The sequence below is a fragment of the Syngnathus typhle genome, linkage group LG13 (assembly GCF_033458585.1).
Source record: "Syngnathus typhle isolate RoL2023-S1 ecotype Sweden linkage group LG13, RoL_Styp_1.0, whole genome shotgun sequence".
Classification (NCBI taxonomy): domain Eukaryota; kingdom Metazoa; phylum Chordata; class Actinopteri; order Syngnathiformes; family Syngnathidae; genus Syngnathus; species Syngnathus typhle.
The window spans coordinates 3,266,546-3,280,625 of record NC_083750.1 but is presented as its reverse complement, the minus strand read 5'-3'; the positions used below and the strand labels follow the sequence as shown (position 1 = coordinate 3,280,625).

At 41.3% G+C, this 14,080-nt stretch overlaps 1 protein-coding gene across 2 annotated transcripts; it reads right to left on the bottom strand.

Moving 5' to 3' along the window:
* Positions 1-1,877: 1,877 nt before the first annotated feature.
* On the bottom strand, positions 1,878-13,781 carry xirp1 (xin actin binding repeat containing 1). 2 transcript variants are annotated; one of them, XM_061295824.1, is made up of 8 exons: positions 13,684-13,781; positions 13,128-13,257; positions 12,881-12,935; positions 12,431-12,724; positions 12,221-12,299; positions 9,301-9,446; positions 9,157-9,198; positions 1,878-8,346 (listed from the first exon to the last, which is right to left on the bottom strand). In XM_061295824.1, exons 1-8 carry the CDS (start codon positions 13,751-13,753, stop codon positions 1,972-1,974), a joined length of 7,191 nt encoding a protein of 2,396 aa, XP_061151808.1. In that variant the 5' UTR covers positions 13,754-13,781; the 3' UTR covers positions 1,878-1,971. The 2 variants fall into 2 exon arrangements, with proteins under 2 accessions (XP_061151808.1, XP_061151807.1); XM_061295823.1 differs by lacking the exons at positions 12,221-12,299; positions 12,431-12,724; positions 12,881-12,935; positions 13,128-13,257; positions 13,684-13,781 and adding an exon at positions 11,445-11,596.
* Between the last annotated feature and the right edge of the window lie 299 nt (positions 13,782-14,080).

The window sequence follows — 14,080 nt, the reverse complement described above, 5'->3', positions numbered from 1 at the left end:
CAGGTTCCACTCGAACGGTATCGGCCTCATCTCGATTCTTCTCATCAGTGTCCATTTTGGGTTCATTGTCACATGCTGCCAATTTTGTGGTGTCTTTGTTCTTGTCCGAGGGTGACTGAAAGACTCTTCCCGGGAATCCAACGGCAGTTTTGGCTTCAGTCTTGCTCGGTTTTTCAGTGCCACTTGCAGCAAAGAGCTTAGATAATGGGCTTCTTCCTTTGTACCAAGACCCTAATCTGACCTTTGACCTGTCAGGCTGTTTTTCATAACTCATTGGAGAATTTGTTTTTGCAAGAACCTGTTGATTGGTATTGTGTTCTTTTGTTAATTTTGTCTTGTCGTCCTTACGTCTATTGCTTTCGGAGAGCGTTTCAGGTCGTTCCGGTTTCGTAAGAGGATTTGCTTTTTCCAACTCTATGTCCATTTTATCAGATGACCCATCATGGCCTGAGTCATCAAGATGCCTCTGGTCATCTTTTTTGTCCTCATTTTGTAGCAACGCTGGACTTTTCACATCAGCATCTATAGTGGTAGGCTTTTCTTCATGTTGTATTTTTCTGAGCTTTCTTGACTGCTCTGAATCATCAAAAGTATCATTTGCATTGTTGCATGTTTTAACATGGAGCCCAATGATATCCTCTTTTGCATCGCCACCCGTGGCCAGTTGACAAGTCTGATCATAGTCAGAAAAATCAACATTTGGTGCAAACCGTACAGATTTTCCTGTTTTATTGGATGTCATATCCAGTTTGTTGGTTCCTTTATTCACGTTTATTTTGTCAACGACTACAGCTGCTGTCTGCTTCTCCTTTGCATCTTTTTCTGGCAAATGAAAAGGCGTTTTAAGTTCTGCTGGAGATTCTTGAAAATATTTTGTTTTTGTGGCGCCACTCCTGAATTTTGGTTCCACTAAGATGGCCTCTTCTGAGGTTTGATCTGTTTTTGGAGATTTTCCCTTGATTTCCGACATATTGGCATGCGTAGACATCACGAGCTTATCTTTCAGTTTGAAACTCGGCGCATCAAGATCGTGACGGGGCTGTTTCTTCTGTGGTGGCCAGTTAACTTTCAGTTTGCCCCGACTGACATTTCTCATCTCAGTCTCGGTTGACTTTGTGATAGCTACTTCAGCAGATGAGTCTCTGAAGATATTGGAAGAGTCTGAGTTGCTTTTTGTCATTTTTGGCGCATCTGTGGTATCAACTTCATCTGTTCCTTTATCTTTTTGAAGCCAGTGGTCTTTATTCGGCATGTCCCCGAATCCCTCATAATTTCCCTTTCTTTTGAAAAGCTGTAGGTAGTGAGACATGCAGTAGAAGTCGCCATAAAGAGAGGAATAGTTGTGAATGCTGTAATTAAAAAAATGATGACTTTAGCGTACAAGTGAAATGCAAACTAAATCGAGTTCATGTAGTGAATTTGTCGAATATCTCACCTGAGCTTCTTCTGACAGTGTTTACAGCAAAAACACTTGTTGTGCAGGATAAGTTTATTGGCCACCATTTTTTCCATTGGGTACACTGGTGTCAAACAGGCTGAACACATTTCCTTGACAGCTGAGAACAACTAGAATGATGGAGACAAGGTAACAACAAACAAATAAGACGGACGTTTACTGATATAACGGTAAGACACCTGAGAACTGTCAAAAGAATGTTTTCTTTTTTTTTTATTTGATATTACATTAAACAAAAAATTACATTATATAATTGTAATTACTATATATTATATAATAATAATAATAGTAATAATAACAATTCTGAATGTCCAGCCTTTTTTTTCATGAATTGCAATTTATTGAACATTTTTATTTTAGCTTCATTCAAAAGAATTTAGCATTTGACATAATATGGTTACAGTATAAAATCTCTAAGACATATGTTTTTTAAATAAAAAGCCAACATCGTCATCACTACATACATTTTTTTTTTTTTTTTTATGTTCAACAAAACCCGATAACACAAAAGTAATTCATTGGTCTCTTGAAGAAGGGCGAGGAGATCTTTGCAGTAACGGGGACGTGATGACTTTGTATGTGTTTGGCCCCCCGACCACCTCGAACACAGCAGCCGATTCACCATCAGACTGTTTGGTGACAAACGTTGACGTTACGGAGGATAGAAAAACGTTGCCAAAGCCATCCGTCTCCTTGTACGTTTCACTGACAGTCTTGGTGCCAATGATGTCCGCAGGCTCCTCTGGAAGTGTTTGCACTTCCAGCACGCTGACTTTGCGCTTTGTTGACCCTTGGTTGGGATCTCCTTGACAATTGCTCTCTGTTGACATGGCAGGCTTGGGTTGTTGGAGCGGCTTTCTGGCAGCTGAATGAATGGATATGAATGATGGTGACGACTGAGAAGATGGCTGTCTAATAACCTGGTTGTTTGCTTGCTTGGTTGCTTCTTGCTTCAGGAGATTTGAGTCACCGGGGTGATTTCTCGTGTCTTTTCCTTGACCCGATTTTGTCCTGCTTGACACAATGCTGATTTTTCTGATATTAGTCACGGGTTGTTCTGACTTCAAGGACTCGTCAAAAAGTCCTGACAAGCCTGCGATGTCTGCCTCCGATTTCAGGTTGGACACAGAGTAGAGCGCTTTTTTAATGGCCTCCTCAATGTCAAGAAGTTTTGCCAAAGTTTGCTCCTTCAGATTGATGATTTCCTTGCTCGCCTTCTCCAAATCTTCAAATACCGTTTCAACCGAAGAAACACTTTCCAGATCATCATCTTGTGTCTCGACTTTGCTTTGCTTTGACTTTTCACTTGGGGGGACATGATTACTAGATGAGCTTACGTCGACATGACTGTTTGCGCCTTCAATTTCTTGCACCTGTGATAAGATCCCCTTGAGTTCCTCTCGTTTCCTCATATTTTCAAAAATCTCCATGGCCGCCTTGACGTTTCCTTTGATGATCTCGTCCATATGCACGGAAAGCCTCTGTCGTCTCTGACTTTCTGTCTCGCTGGGTTTCTTCTGTCTCAAGATGACTTTATTCTCATTGTCAATCGTGCTTTTTGTTGTGTGGCATGTGCTTGCGTCTGACTCGTCACTTTTGCAGAATTGTTTTTCAGGAGGTGAGAGGATTGAACTGCAGTTTTTAGCGGCACTTGTGTTTTGAATTGGTTTCTTCACCTCACCTTTGACATTTATGACTTTTTTTGGGCCTTTGACTTTTTTGCTGTCTGTTCTTTCAAAGTTACTTAATGCAGCTTGCAAACTCATGTTCATTTCATGCTTGGATGTGTCCTCATACTCTTCCATGCACTTTTGTATCTCCTCGGCTGCATTAATTTTCTGTATCACATTTCTCTCCACCTCCAATTTAGTGCTATTTGGCTTTGCGTTTTGCTTGCTCGCCGCAGTCGTGTCTTCAATAAACTTGTCTGTGGGAAGCTGCAGGTCATGTTTAGCAGACACTGGATTGCATTTATTTGCAGGTGACAACTTTGAATCGCCTATGACTGCAGGTTTAGTCCATTGTGGCTTTGGTGGCAACGTTGGCTTCGGGTTCTGTGGTTTCTTTAGCAGGCCTGGTGAGCCTCCATTTTGTACCGGGTTGCATGTTGAGTTGTTTACGGCGAACGACGGTTGCCCTTCACCCATTACTGAAATTGAAGGAAACAATGTTGTGTCAGATGGAGGCATGGACAGCGCAACACTCTGCTTGCTCCTCTCTGTACAAGCTTTGCCTGAATTCCTGTAAAGCATTGCGGATCTAAAATCTCCTTTGGAGACGTTTACATTAGACCTCTCGAGTGATTGCAGCGCTAGGTGGACATGACCTCCTACAATGGCTTCTTTATCTGGGAGTCTCTGCTCCGTTACTGCACTCCGCAGAGACCTAAGTGCTGACTTTATATCTCCTCGAATAACATCTTCTGGCTCATCTTGCGTTGTCATACCATTACACTCATAACTTAGAAAATCATTGTTTCCCCGATGACAAGCGTCTAAGGACATACGGCTTTCCAAATCTTTGACTGCATCACTGACCTGTGGACAAGTCTTGCTTTGTTGGCTTCTGCAGTAGGAAGACGATTGCGTAATCCGGGCCGAGCTTCCTTCTTGTGCGGCGACGTGCAGGTTGTATATTTTTCCTGGGGCAATGACGTCACGCTCTCCTTGCATGCTTTGCTGCTTGGCCAGTTGCAGGGACTTTTTGGCTGCCTTCACATCTCCGGATATGATTGTCTCTTTTTGTACTTGACTTCCTTCCGGTTCAGGGCAGTTTGATGACAAGTCCATATCGTAGATCGTTCCGGGCGTGATGCTCTCCCGTTCTATGCTCATGCTCAGTTGCTTTGCACGTTCCAACGACTGCATCGACGCCTTTACGTCTCCAGCCACAATTTCTTCCTTTTCCATCAGAACGGCTTGCTTTGCTGCAAGCTGTTGCTTTGCTGTTAAAACATCCCCAGGAATTATTTCATCCCTGGGAATGCAGTTCTCAGCAATGAATGAGCACTCTGATGAAAATACCTCTTTGGTCTTCTTCACATCCCCTGGCAGAACATCGCAAATACTTCGCTCCACCACTTCCTTTTGCTGGCAGAGACTTCTTTTTGCCTCTCTCACATCGCCCTGTATAATCTCAATCTGCTCTTTGCCAAGAGTTACGTCATCGACATCATCTTCCGATGCCTCCGACTGAAGACTTTTCAGGCACTGCAGATCTCCTTTCTCAATGCACCTTTTGTAGAAGTTGACGTTACCCTTTTCGTTTTCATCTACTCGACACGTTGGCGCTGTCTTTGGATTGCTGGCACTCGCTAAGAGATTTCCAATGGCCGACTTCACATCGCCTCTTTCAATAATGGCACTTTGGGTGTCAGTTTCATGAGCGATCAGTGAATAGACAGACATTTCCGCTTGTCCGCCGGCGGTCTCTTGCATCAGGATTCCTTTCTTGAAGTCTTGACCTCGCATAAGAAGTTCATCAATCATCTGAACAGTGTTTTGTAGTATTTGCTCTCGATCGATGGCAATACTCGTCGATGACTGATTGTGTGGAAGTTGGATTTTGGTGGTATTCACGTTTCCCTTTTCCATTTCTCGAAGAAGGGTGACTTGTGTGTTGCTTGGTTTGAGTAAGAGCTGTAAAATTATGTTTCGGAGATTGCCCTCAACAACTTCTTCTTTCTGAATTTGGACTTCCGCAGTGGTTCCCAGACTGAATTTTGCCATCGTGACATTGGGACCTTCTTTTGCTTCTACAATGATGCCACTTGAGTGAACAATATTGGATTCACTTAAGGATGACATGGTGTCAGTGACGCTGCTGGAGGTGATTTTGTCCAGTGGGGTTGTCTCAAAAAGCCAGGTGGTGCATTTGACGTCGGCTTTTGGGATGATCTCATCTGAACCTTGGAACGATCTCTCTTCTGGCTCCTTGATTTTGTCTAGTGGCTGTGACTCAAACAGCCACGTGCAGCGTTTCACATCTCCTTTCTGACTGTCTTCTCGGTGGACTGTTTTAACTGGACCTTGGTCTTGAGGTTCTCCTTTGAGACTGTCGATTGTTTGATTCTCAAAGAGCCAGGTGGAGGTTCTAACATCTCCACGCTGAACGTCGGTGACACTAACCATTCTTACAAACTTGTTTGATTCTTCAGATTCAAATTTCTTTTTGCTTAATTGGACATTCGAGCTCCCAAAATCTTCACTGATCTTAACAGAAGGTTCCTCTCTGCTGGTAAAGGAGTCCAGAGGTTGTGTCTCAAACTTCCATCTAGCTGATTTGACATCTCCTTTCTCGACATCCTCTTGAGTGACAGCTCGGATCACGTAAACTTCATTTTCTGCCTTGATGGCCTCGAGGGGCTTCGTCTCAAACATCCACCTGGCTCCTCTCACGTCACCGCTTAAGACCTCATCCTTTTTCACAGTTGTTACTTCATGAAACTGTCCCTCTTTGTCCTGAATGGCATACAGTGGCAAGGACTCAAACATCATGGTGCTGGACTTAACGTCAACATCACTCTCCAGCTCTTCCAAACTGACTGACTTGTGTTCAAGAGGCTCCTCGTGGATTTTGTCCAGCGATGAGGTTTCAAAAATAAACTTTTTGTTCTTTACATCCCCGCTCACAGTTTCACTAGGTTTCGGAATGTTTGTGTCGTCATCGTCCTTGTTGATTGTGTTGATGGGGCAGTTCTCAAACAACCAAGTGAATTTGTGTACGGATCCTTTCTGGATGTGTTCGTCGCCGCGTGTCATCACCATTTCCGATCCGATTTCATCAAGGGACTGTGATTCAAAAAGTTCTTTTACTCTTGAGACATCTCCGGACTGAAAGTCAACTTGGCTGACACATCTTACATCTTGTTCCGTTTGCTCATTTCTTGTTCTGTCCAGGGTCTCTGTTTCAAAAAGACGTTTGACTGTTTGAACAGCTGACTTGGGTTTTACAGCATCCTGTACGGTGCTACAGAGGTTTAAATTGTACTCCTCGCCATCTTTTATGCTGTCCAATGGCTGTGACTCAAAAAGCCATGTCATGGATTTCACACCGGTGTTTTCAATGGTCTCTTTGTCATTGACTTTCTCCGATTTGTCGTACAGAACATCCATCGGTTGTGTCTCAAATAACCATTTGCATGCCTTGACGTCACCTTTGCAAGGCGTGGCTCCAACCGAAGGGCTTGGCTCCTTCTGGTTGAACTTAGAATGAATTCCATCCATGGTCTGGGTTTCAAAAAGCCATTTTGCCAACTTGACATCACCCATTGTGTCTTCCTCTCTTGTGATGCCTTTGATGACCTCAATATTTTCCTTTCCTTCTGTTAGTTCATCTAACGGCTTGGTCTCAAACATCCACTTGTAGTTTTGGACCTTTCCCTTGATGAATTCTTCCCGGCTGACAGTCGTTATCTTGTGAAAATTTCCAGAGCTGTCTTTTATAGCATACAAAGGAGAATTCTCCGACATTTGGTTTCCTGATGTATTCTCCTCCTTACAATGAGCAATTTCACTTAGAGGAATGGTTTCAAAAAGTTGCTTGAATCCCATGACGTCACCCCTTTCAGTCACACGTTGCTTTACCGAGGAACTCGTTTCACGGCCACCGCCGCTCTCAAACATTATTTTTTTGTCTTTAATTGCTCCTTGCTCATCGGCCGACAGTGTGATTTTCTTCAAACATCCAACTTCATAGCTATCATTTAGAGTCTCTATGGGTTGCGTTTCAAACAGCCAAAGGGATGTCTTGACATCTCCTCCAATGATTGTGTCCTTTTCCAACGTCTTTTCACTCAGTGGTTGCATCTCAAAGAGCTTTGTCTTGTTGCTAACATCACCCTCAACCAAGGTGTCCTCGAACGTGTCCAGTCCGGCAACCTCTTGTATATTGTCGAAAGACTGGGTTTCAAACATCCACCTCTTTCTGTCAACTCCACCTCGGTGTCCCTCCTCCAGAGATATGCCCCGAATTATTTTAATGCCATCACTTCCCTTGTTAATCAGGTCCAAAGGCTTGGTTTCAAATAACCAACGAGCACTACTGGTGTTTCCATTTTTGATCTCCTCCCTGCAGATGGATTTGATTGTATGGATATTGCCACTTTTGTCTCTAATGGCACAGCTCGGTTCCGCCTGAAAGAGTTTCACAGTCTTTTGGACATCTCCTTTTTGTTCCTGGATCTCAGACGTCAATTTCAAGAAGGTATTGTCCTCTATGGAGTTACAGCGCGCTAAGTCACTTATTGGTTTGGTCTCAAAAAGTAGACGTGTCCCACTGACATCACCTGGCCGGATGGGCTCTTTCAACACGGCTTCAACAAGTTCTCCATCTTCTTTTTGGTTCAGTGAATCTAAGGGCTTTGTTTCAAAGAGCCAGGTAGATGCTCTCACATCTCCTCTTACTGAGGTCTGCCTTTTGGCTTCTGAAATGAGAGCTCTGTCATCACAATGCTCAAACATGGAGGAGGTGCCTCGGACATTTCCACCTGCTAAATTCTCTTCGTCCAGCAACTTCTTGGTTGCGTGAGATTCCCCGATACTATCCAGATTCCAATTTTCAAAGATCCACCTCATTGATTGTACTTCACCCTGATATGCTGCTGTTGCCTCAGTGTCCTCTGGTTGCACTGCTTTCATGATGTCATCATCCACAGCTTCACCAAGATGTCTGATGTCTGGGTGGATGTGCTTAAAGAGCCTCTTGAGTTCACTCTTTTGCCTTTGCTGGTAATATGTGGAAAAGGTCTCTTTGGGTGGAGGCACGGGGAGGCCACTTAATGCTGAGGGCCCTTCGTAGTCAAAGGGCCTTGGAGGAGGAGGTGGGAGGGGAAGATCGTCTTCATCGTGAGATGATTCCAAAACCTTGACTTTCCTGGCTGTCTCAGCCATCTTGATATGGGAAAAAATAGAACATGCAATATTGTCAGTATGCATTCAGTAGAACAATATTAGACGGCATCCATATGTTTTAATAGCATGCAATTAGTATGTAAGTCAAGTCATACATTACCTTCCAGTATGCTCACGTGATGTTTGGCACAGCAAACCATCCTCGTCAGACCAAGGTTAAGGAAAACACTACACACAGCTATTAGCGGAGCAATTGTCATCTTCAAAAACAGTCTTTTTTAGATCAGCTGTCTTGAACATGCATTACTTAAGAGATATTTGCTCATTCGGACCTTCTCTCAACTTTTGATTGTTTTTTTTTATTTTTATTTTTTTTTATAACTTGCTGTTCTCCAAGAACAGGAAATAAATTAAACATGTTTATTACATCAATAATAACAACAACTCATTTAATTTAGTTTATAACAATGAAGAAAAATGAATTTTCTAATTATTGTGTTATATAAATTAATTGTCTTCTTATGCAAAGGAGTTGAATTCATAAGCTCAGACATTGTGAACCTACAATACTTGCGGGTTCTAATACAATTGTGTAGTCTCTTCTGTGCTATTTCAAACAGTAAAATTTGTGCATGATTTGTTACTGTGTGCAGTATATTATTATATACATGTATTTTTTGTATGTATAAGTGTACGTGTGTTTTTATATAGTATGTAACTATTTTATTATGATAGATTGTTGGTAGTATTTGGTCGTATTTTGCATCTCTGTAGTCAAGCAAGCACTGGGTCAGTTGTACACACACATTCAAAAGCAAACAGAGACACAAAACACAACACAAAAAATACCTTGCTGCTTTTAACCCTCGTCACTGATGTAGCAATCAGTTCCTGTAGAGAAACAGAAATGTTGTTTAGGTGCCATGTCAAAACACATTTGAATAGGTACACCAAAGTGTTAGGGTTAGAATGAGAGGCATTTGAGAAACCTACTGCTCCAACGGAGTCAATTGATGCTGCTTTCGACAGATAGCGAGCTGACTTGTCTCTAACCGAGGAGCAAGTTGATGTCGTACTGCTGGCTTGTGTTGTCGGGATGCCCCTCTTGGTCAGCGATGTAAATGTACTTTGTTTGTCATCTGCAAAAATAACAATAATAGGATAATAATGAGGAGGGAAAACACTCAAGAATACTATGAAAGACAGTTTACATAACACAAAAATAAGCATGGCAGAATGTGGCATTATTTGCTGGCAGCAAACACTGTGCATTTATGGTGATGCTCACAGTGTATTTATTTATTTATTTATTTATTTTTAAAAAAATTTATTTTTTAATTTTTTAATTTTTTAATTTTTTTATTTTTTTATTTTTTTATTTTTTTATTTTTTTATTTTTTTATTTTTTTATTTTTTTATTTTTTTATTTTTTTATTTTTTTATTTTTTTATTTTTTTATTTATAGGAACTTGAAATGGACTCGTATCAATCGGTTTACTCTAGTTTCGCACAATAAATCGAAAATCTTATTATTTGATGCCTAAATAATTAGGGCAATGCCCCCTGAAGCAACTTAGCCAAACTAAAAACACGGCATTAAGAAAAAGGCCTACGCATGTTGCCTGAAATCAACAGCAACCATTGTTTGAGACCCAAGAAAGAAAAAAACCCGCGCGCGCGCACACACACGCACACACACACACACACACATGCACACGCAGCGGCAACTGCTAGCTCAGCTGTAGTGACCCAGATTGTTTGCACAAACTATCAGCACCTGACCTAAAGAATGCAGCCAATTGACCTCAGGAAATGGCTCCTACTTTGAACTCGAAGCTGAATTTCACTGTGCAGCTAGGGTATTAAAATTCAGACTGGGATGTGTGTGTACATAGCTGCAAAACTATGTCCTGCTATAAACAATATTCTTTCCAGTTGTAAGTCATGGACACATTTGACACACCTCCTCTTTTCACATAGTAAGCCCGAGCAGGACAAAAGGTCTGAGCAGCAAGCTGGCGCCTCTCACTAGTCCGGATTTAAAAAATGTTCATAGATGGGTGAGCAGACAGAATGAGGCAGCGAGAATAGCCGAGAGGTCAACTTGGTCCCTTGTTCACACCTCCATTTATTGTGGATTTGTGAAATTGATTTTTCTTTGGACACATCTTTGATCAGGGTTTACATTTAAGGAATGAGGCGGTGCAGCAATTTGTGGGTGTTGTGGCCTGCTAACAGCTGTGCAAATGATGCTGAAATGTGATTGGTATTCTCTGGAGGGCACCACCTTCTCAACCATCAGCTGTTTCCACATTCGCAGACTGTAATGAAAACCACTTTGCTCAAGAGACCGACAATATAACGCCGACATTACACCGCCATAGTGGTGGCAAGTTATTGTTGATTTTATGACTTTACTTTTGCACCACACATCTGAAAAAAGATCTATACTTTCCATTTCGAAATAGGCTTGTTTGACCCTTCGATAAAAAATAGTCTGGATTGGGATTTTGATTGATTGAGCCCCAAGAGTTTTATTAAGTAGATTAAAAACAAGGACAGCTGCGACATGGAGGAATGTAAAGTATTTACGCTATTTAAGGTAACAGATTTGTAGGAGTTGGCAGTCTACGATCTTACTTTTGAGAATTGTCAGATTTGTTCAGTTCCTAGACAGGTTTTGAGTGAATGTGTTGTATAATCATTGCCCAAAAACCAGTGGGTTAAAAAAATAATCTCCATCTAATCTGAAAAAAAAAACCAAAGTGTATTTTTCAGTTGTTAACATTAGCTCATTTAGAATTTTTGTTGGTTTATAACGTTGGCAAAGCCAAAGGAACAATGGCAATGCTAGTTCTTTAACGTGTAAATTTTTTTTTGCCTTTTGGTACAAGCACTCAAACCTTTAAATTGACTATTTTATTTGCAGAGATTTTCTTATCACTCCAAAACTGGCATCACATATAATTAACAGTAAAAGGGAGTTTTAAAACACCTGAAGTAAACTTCTACTCCTTTCATGGCCATTGATGATTAAATCTTCATAATACAGTACTGGTCCTCTTTTGTTCATATAAGAATCATCAAATACAGTGTACAATTTCATTTAATAATAAAATGAAAACTCCGATACTCACAAAAGTGTGATCCAGCTGTCTTTCTCCTTTGGTATTTGTTCTGTGTAGCAAGCACTAACTCCTGATGCCTCAGTGATGTGTGATGAAGGCTGACACCTCTTTCCGAGTTTCACCCCACACTGGTTCTCTGGACTCCACTGGCCTCGGCCCGTGACAGCTGATTTTTATCAGAGCTGTCGCCCCCTCCCCACCCTAAGAGCGTCTATTTTGGGTGGCTGGCTGGCACTTGCTACTCGACTGAGTCAATCACCTCTGTTAGTCACCTAAGGACCGGGGGCAGCCCTCCATCTCCCATTCCCACCGATACGTTGTCATTCCCTTATGAAAGCCCCCGTCCGTACGTGTTTGAGGCGAACAAAATATATAGCGGCTAACATTGACACATTTTGTGATAGAGTGAAGTAAAAATAACAATTAGTTAACATCAGTTTTTGTTTGGTGAGGCTTTTGTTGTGCATCTTTGTTTTACACAAGGTCAAAGCACAGACATGGTCTGGTCGCAGGCAGGGCTGCGTCATAATCCGTCAGCACTGGTGTCACTCCTATCTTAAGCGGCTGTGCCATCCGCATAGTTATGCATTTACACCACAACATCCTCATCTTTTTTTAGTTGATTTACGTCAAGGGCAATAGAGCACTGCTGAGCCAATGGTGACCTGCACTTTTTCAAGTCCTACTACGTACACGATACTCAAATAGAGAACATTCAATACTGCCTGTGTGTGTGCCTATAAATACTTCTGTGACTAAACAAGAAATTGAGCGCCACACCTCACCGTATGAATATCTGGAATCTTTGTTGTAAGACTCTGGGAGGCCATCTGTGGTCCTTCCGCTCTCTGACTGGGTCACCTTCTGGAAAAGTAACATGAAGAAACTTTCACTTGTTGATTATAAACTACTTTTCAGTTCTTCAAAATAGCCAATTAAATGTATTTCCCCAGTGGTTCATAATGTAATAATAATAATAATAATTAATAATGCACCTGAGCGCTCCTGTTGTGGCTTCTCTGATCCTGAAGGGGGCAGTCTCTTCCGGTCTTTCCGTCTCTAGCAAACACTGATGAGTTGAGTTTGGGGCTGCAGCTGGACTTGTGCTGCAGCTTGGCCTTGGACTCGAACAGTGCACACAGTGCTCTGGTACCTGAGTTCTCCCTCTCAGGGAGGAAGTCCATGGAGTGACTTCTTGACAAACTTGCAGCTCTTAAAGCTCCTTCTAAAGCCACATTGTCTCTGTTCTTTACTCCTCTCCATCCTTCTTCAAAAAATCTCTCTGATGTCTGAAAGATAATTTAATGGAGGTGTGTTTTTCCCAAATTGTGTTCACAATATTCAGTGCCCCCATAATTGGCAGAAGATAGGGACGGAGCTCTGCTGCAAGTGCAGACAATGTGAATAAAAAAATAAATAAAAAAAAGGTTGTGAATATGCTCTACCTGGAAATTATGTCCCATTCTTTCTTGACTTCTTAGGTCACCACAGCTTTGGTAACTGGAAAACAGAGGATTGACACAGTAGTAGAAATACTGGATTTCTTCTTTAAAAAAAAAAACCCATAAAATCCATAAAGGAAAAATGTATCACCACTTTTATCCAGTCACATCATTAAGATTCTATGTAATTTGCAATCATTTATTGTGATTGAAAGTTTGGAGAGTGCTACTGCACAGTTCGGCAACTTACTGGTGCACCAGCTGCAACACGGACTTTCTGTCCCAGCGGGTGGGAGCTGGCATGTCCCTTGACCTCTCCTGAACCCAAGATAGGCTCTTTAAGGACTGTGTTCGCCTCAGGCCAAATGTCTCCATCACACCTGTAAATGCAATTCAAAACATCCAGTAACTAATAGTACCTTTTTTCAGAGACACTGACATTACATTTATCATTTATCTAGGTTGAATCCAAGAGAGTAGCTGTGTTTATAGCAGTCACGCAGATAATCATATGACTCTGTTAATGTTTAGAAGGTTTTCTCAAAAACCTGAATTATACATCTAAAATGTAAATATTTGCCATCAGATGACGACAAAGAAACATATCATGTTGTTGCAAAAGCAGAATACGATATAATAATTATCATTTGTTTGAATGTCAATTTTTATTTTATTTTGAATTGTAAAATGTGGGCTCCGTAAAGGCAAAGTAGAAATTTCTCAGAACTCAAAGTCCATCCTGCCACAAAACTAATGTTATGCTATATGTATAGAATGTATTAAAAAAAAAAAAATTAAGCACGTACCTACAGAGCAGGTGAAATCACATGTGCAGCAGATTCTAGGCAGGAGATGTGTGTGTCGGGAGCATCTCATAAAACAGAGATAAGTTCTTTTGTCCAAAGTCCTCTTCAAACCTTGTGATTCCCGTAATACGGATATGACAGCTGCCGGCATAAAAATCACCTAATAAAGCCCCATGACAGTTCCATATAACAAAACAAAAAACAGTTTGATTTACAAATAATAATCAAATATATATATATATATATATTCCATAATTGATTTTCCATGTTTACATGATTGTGAAATCAGAGACAACAGCTGCCCCAGTCAGACGGACTTCAGTTTGAAATTCCTGCCACAGCCGCTTTGTATCTCGTGACAAAATTCTAAATGGCGGCATTTTTATCTGCAATCCGC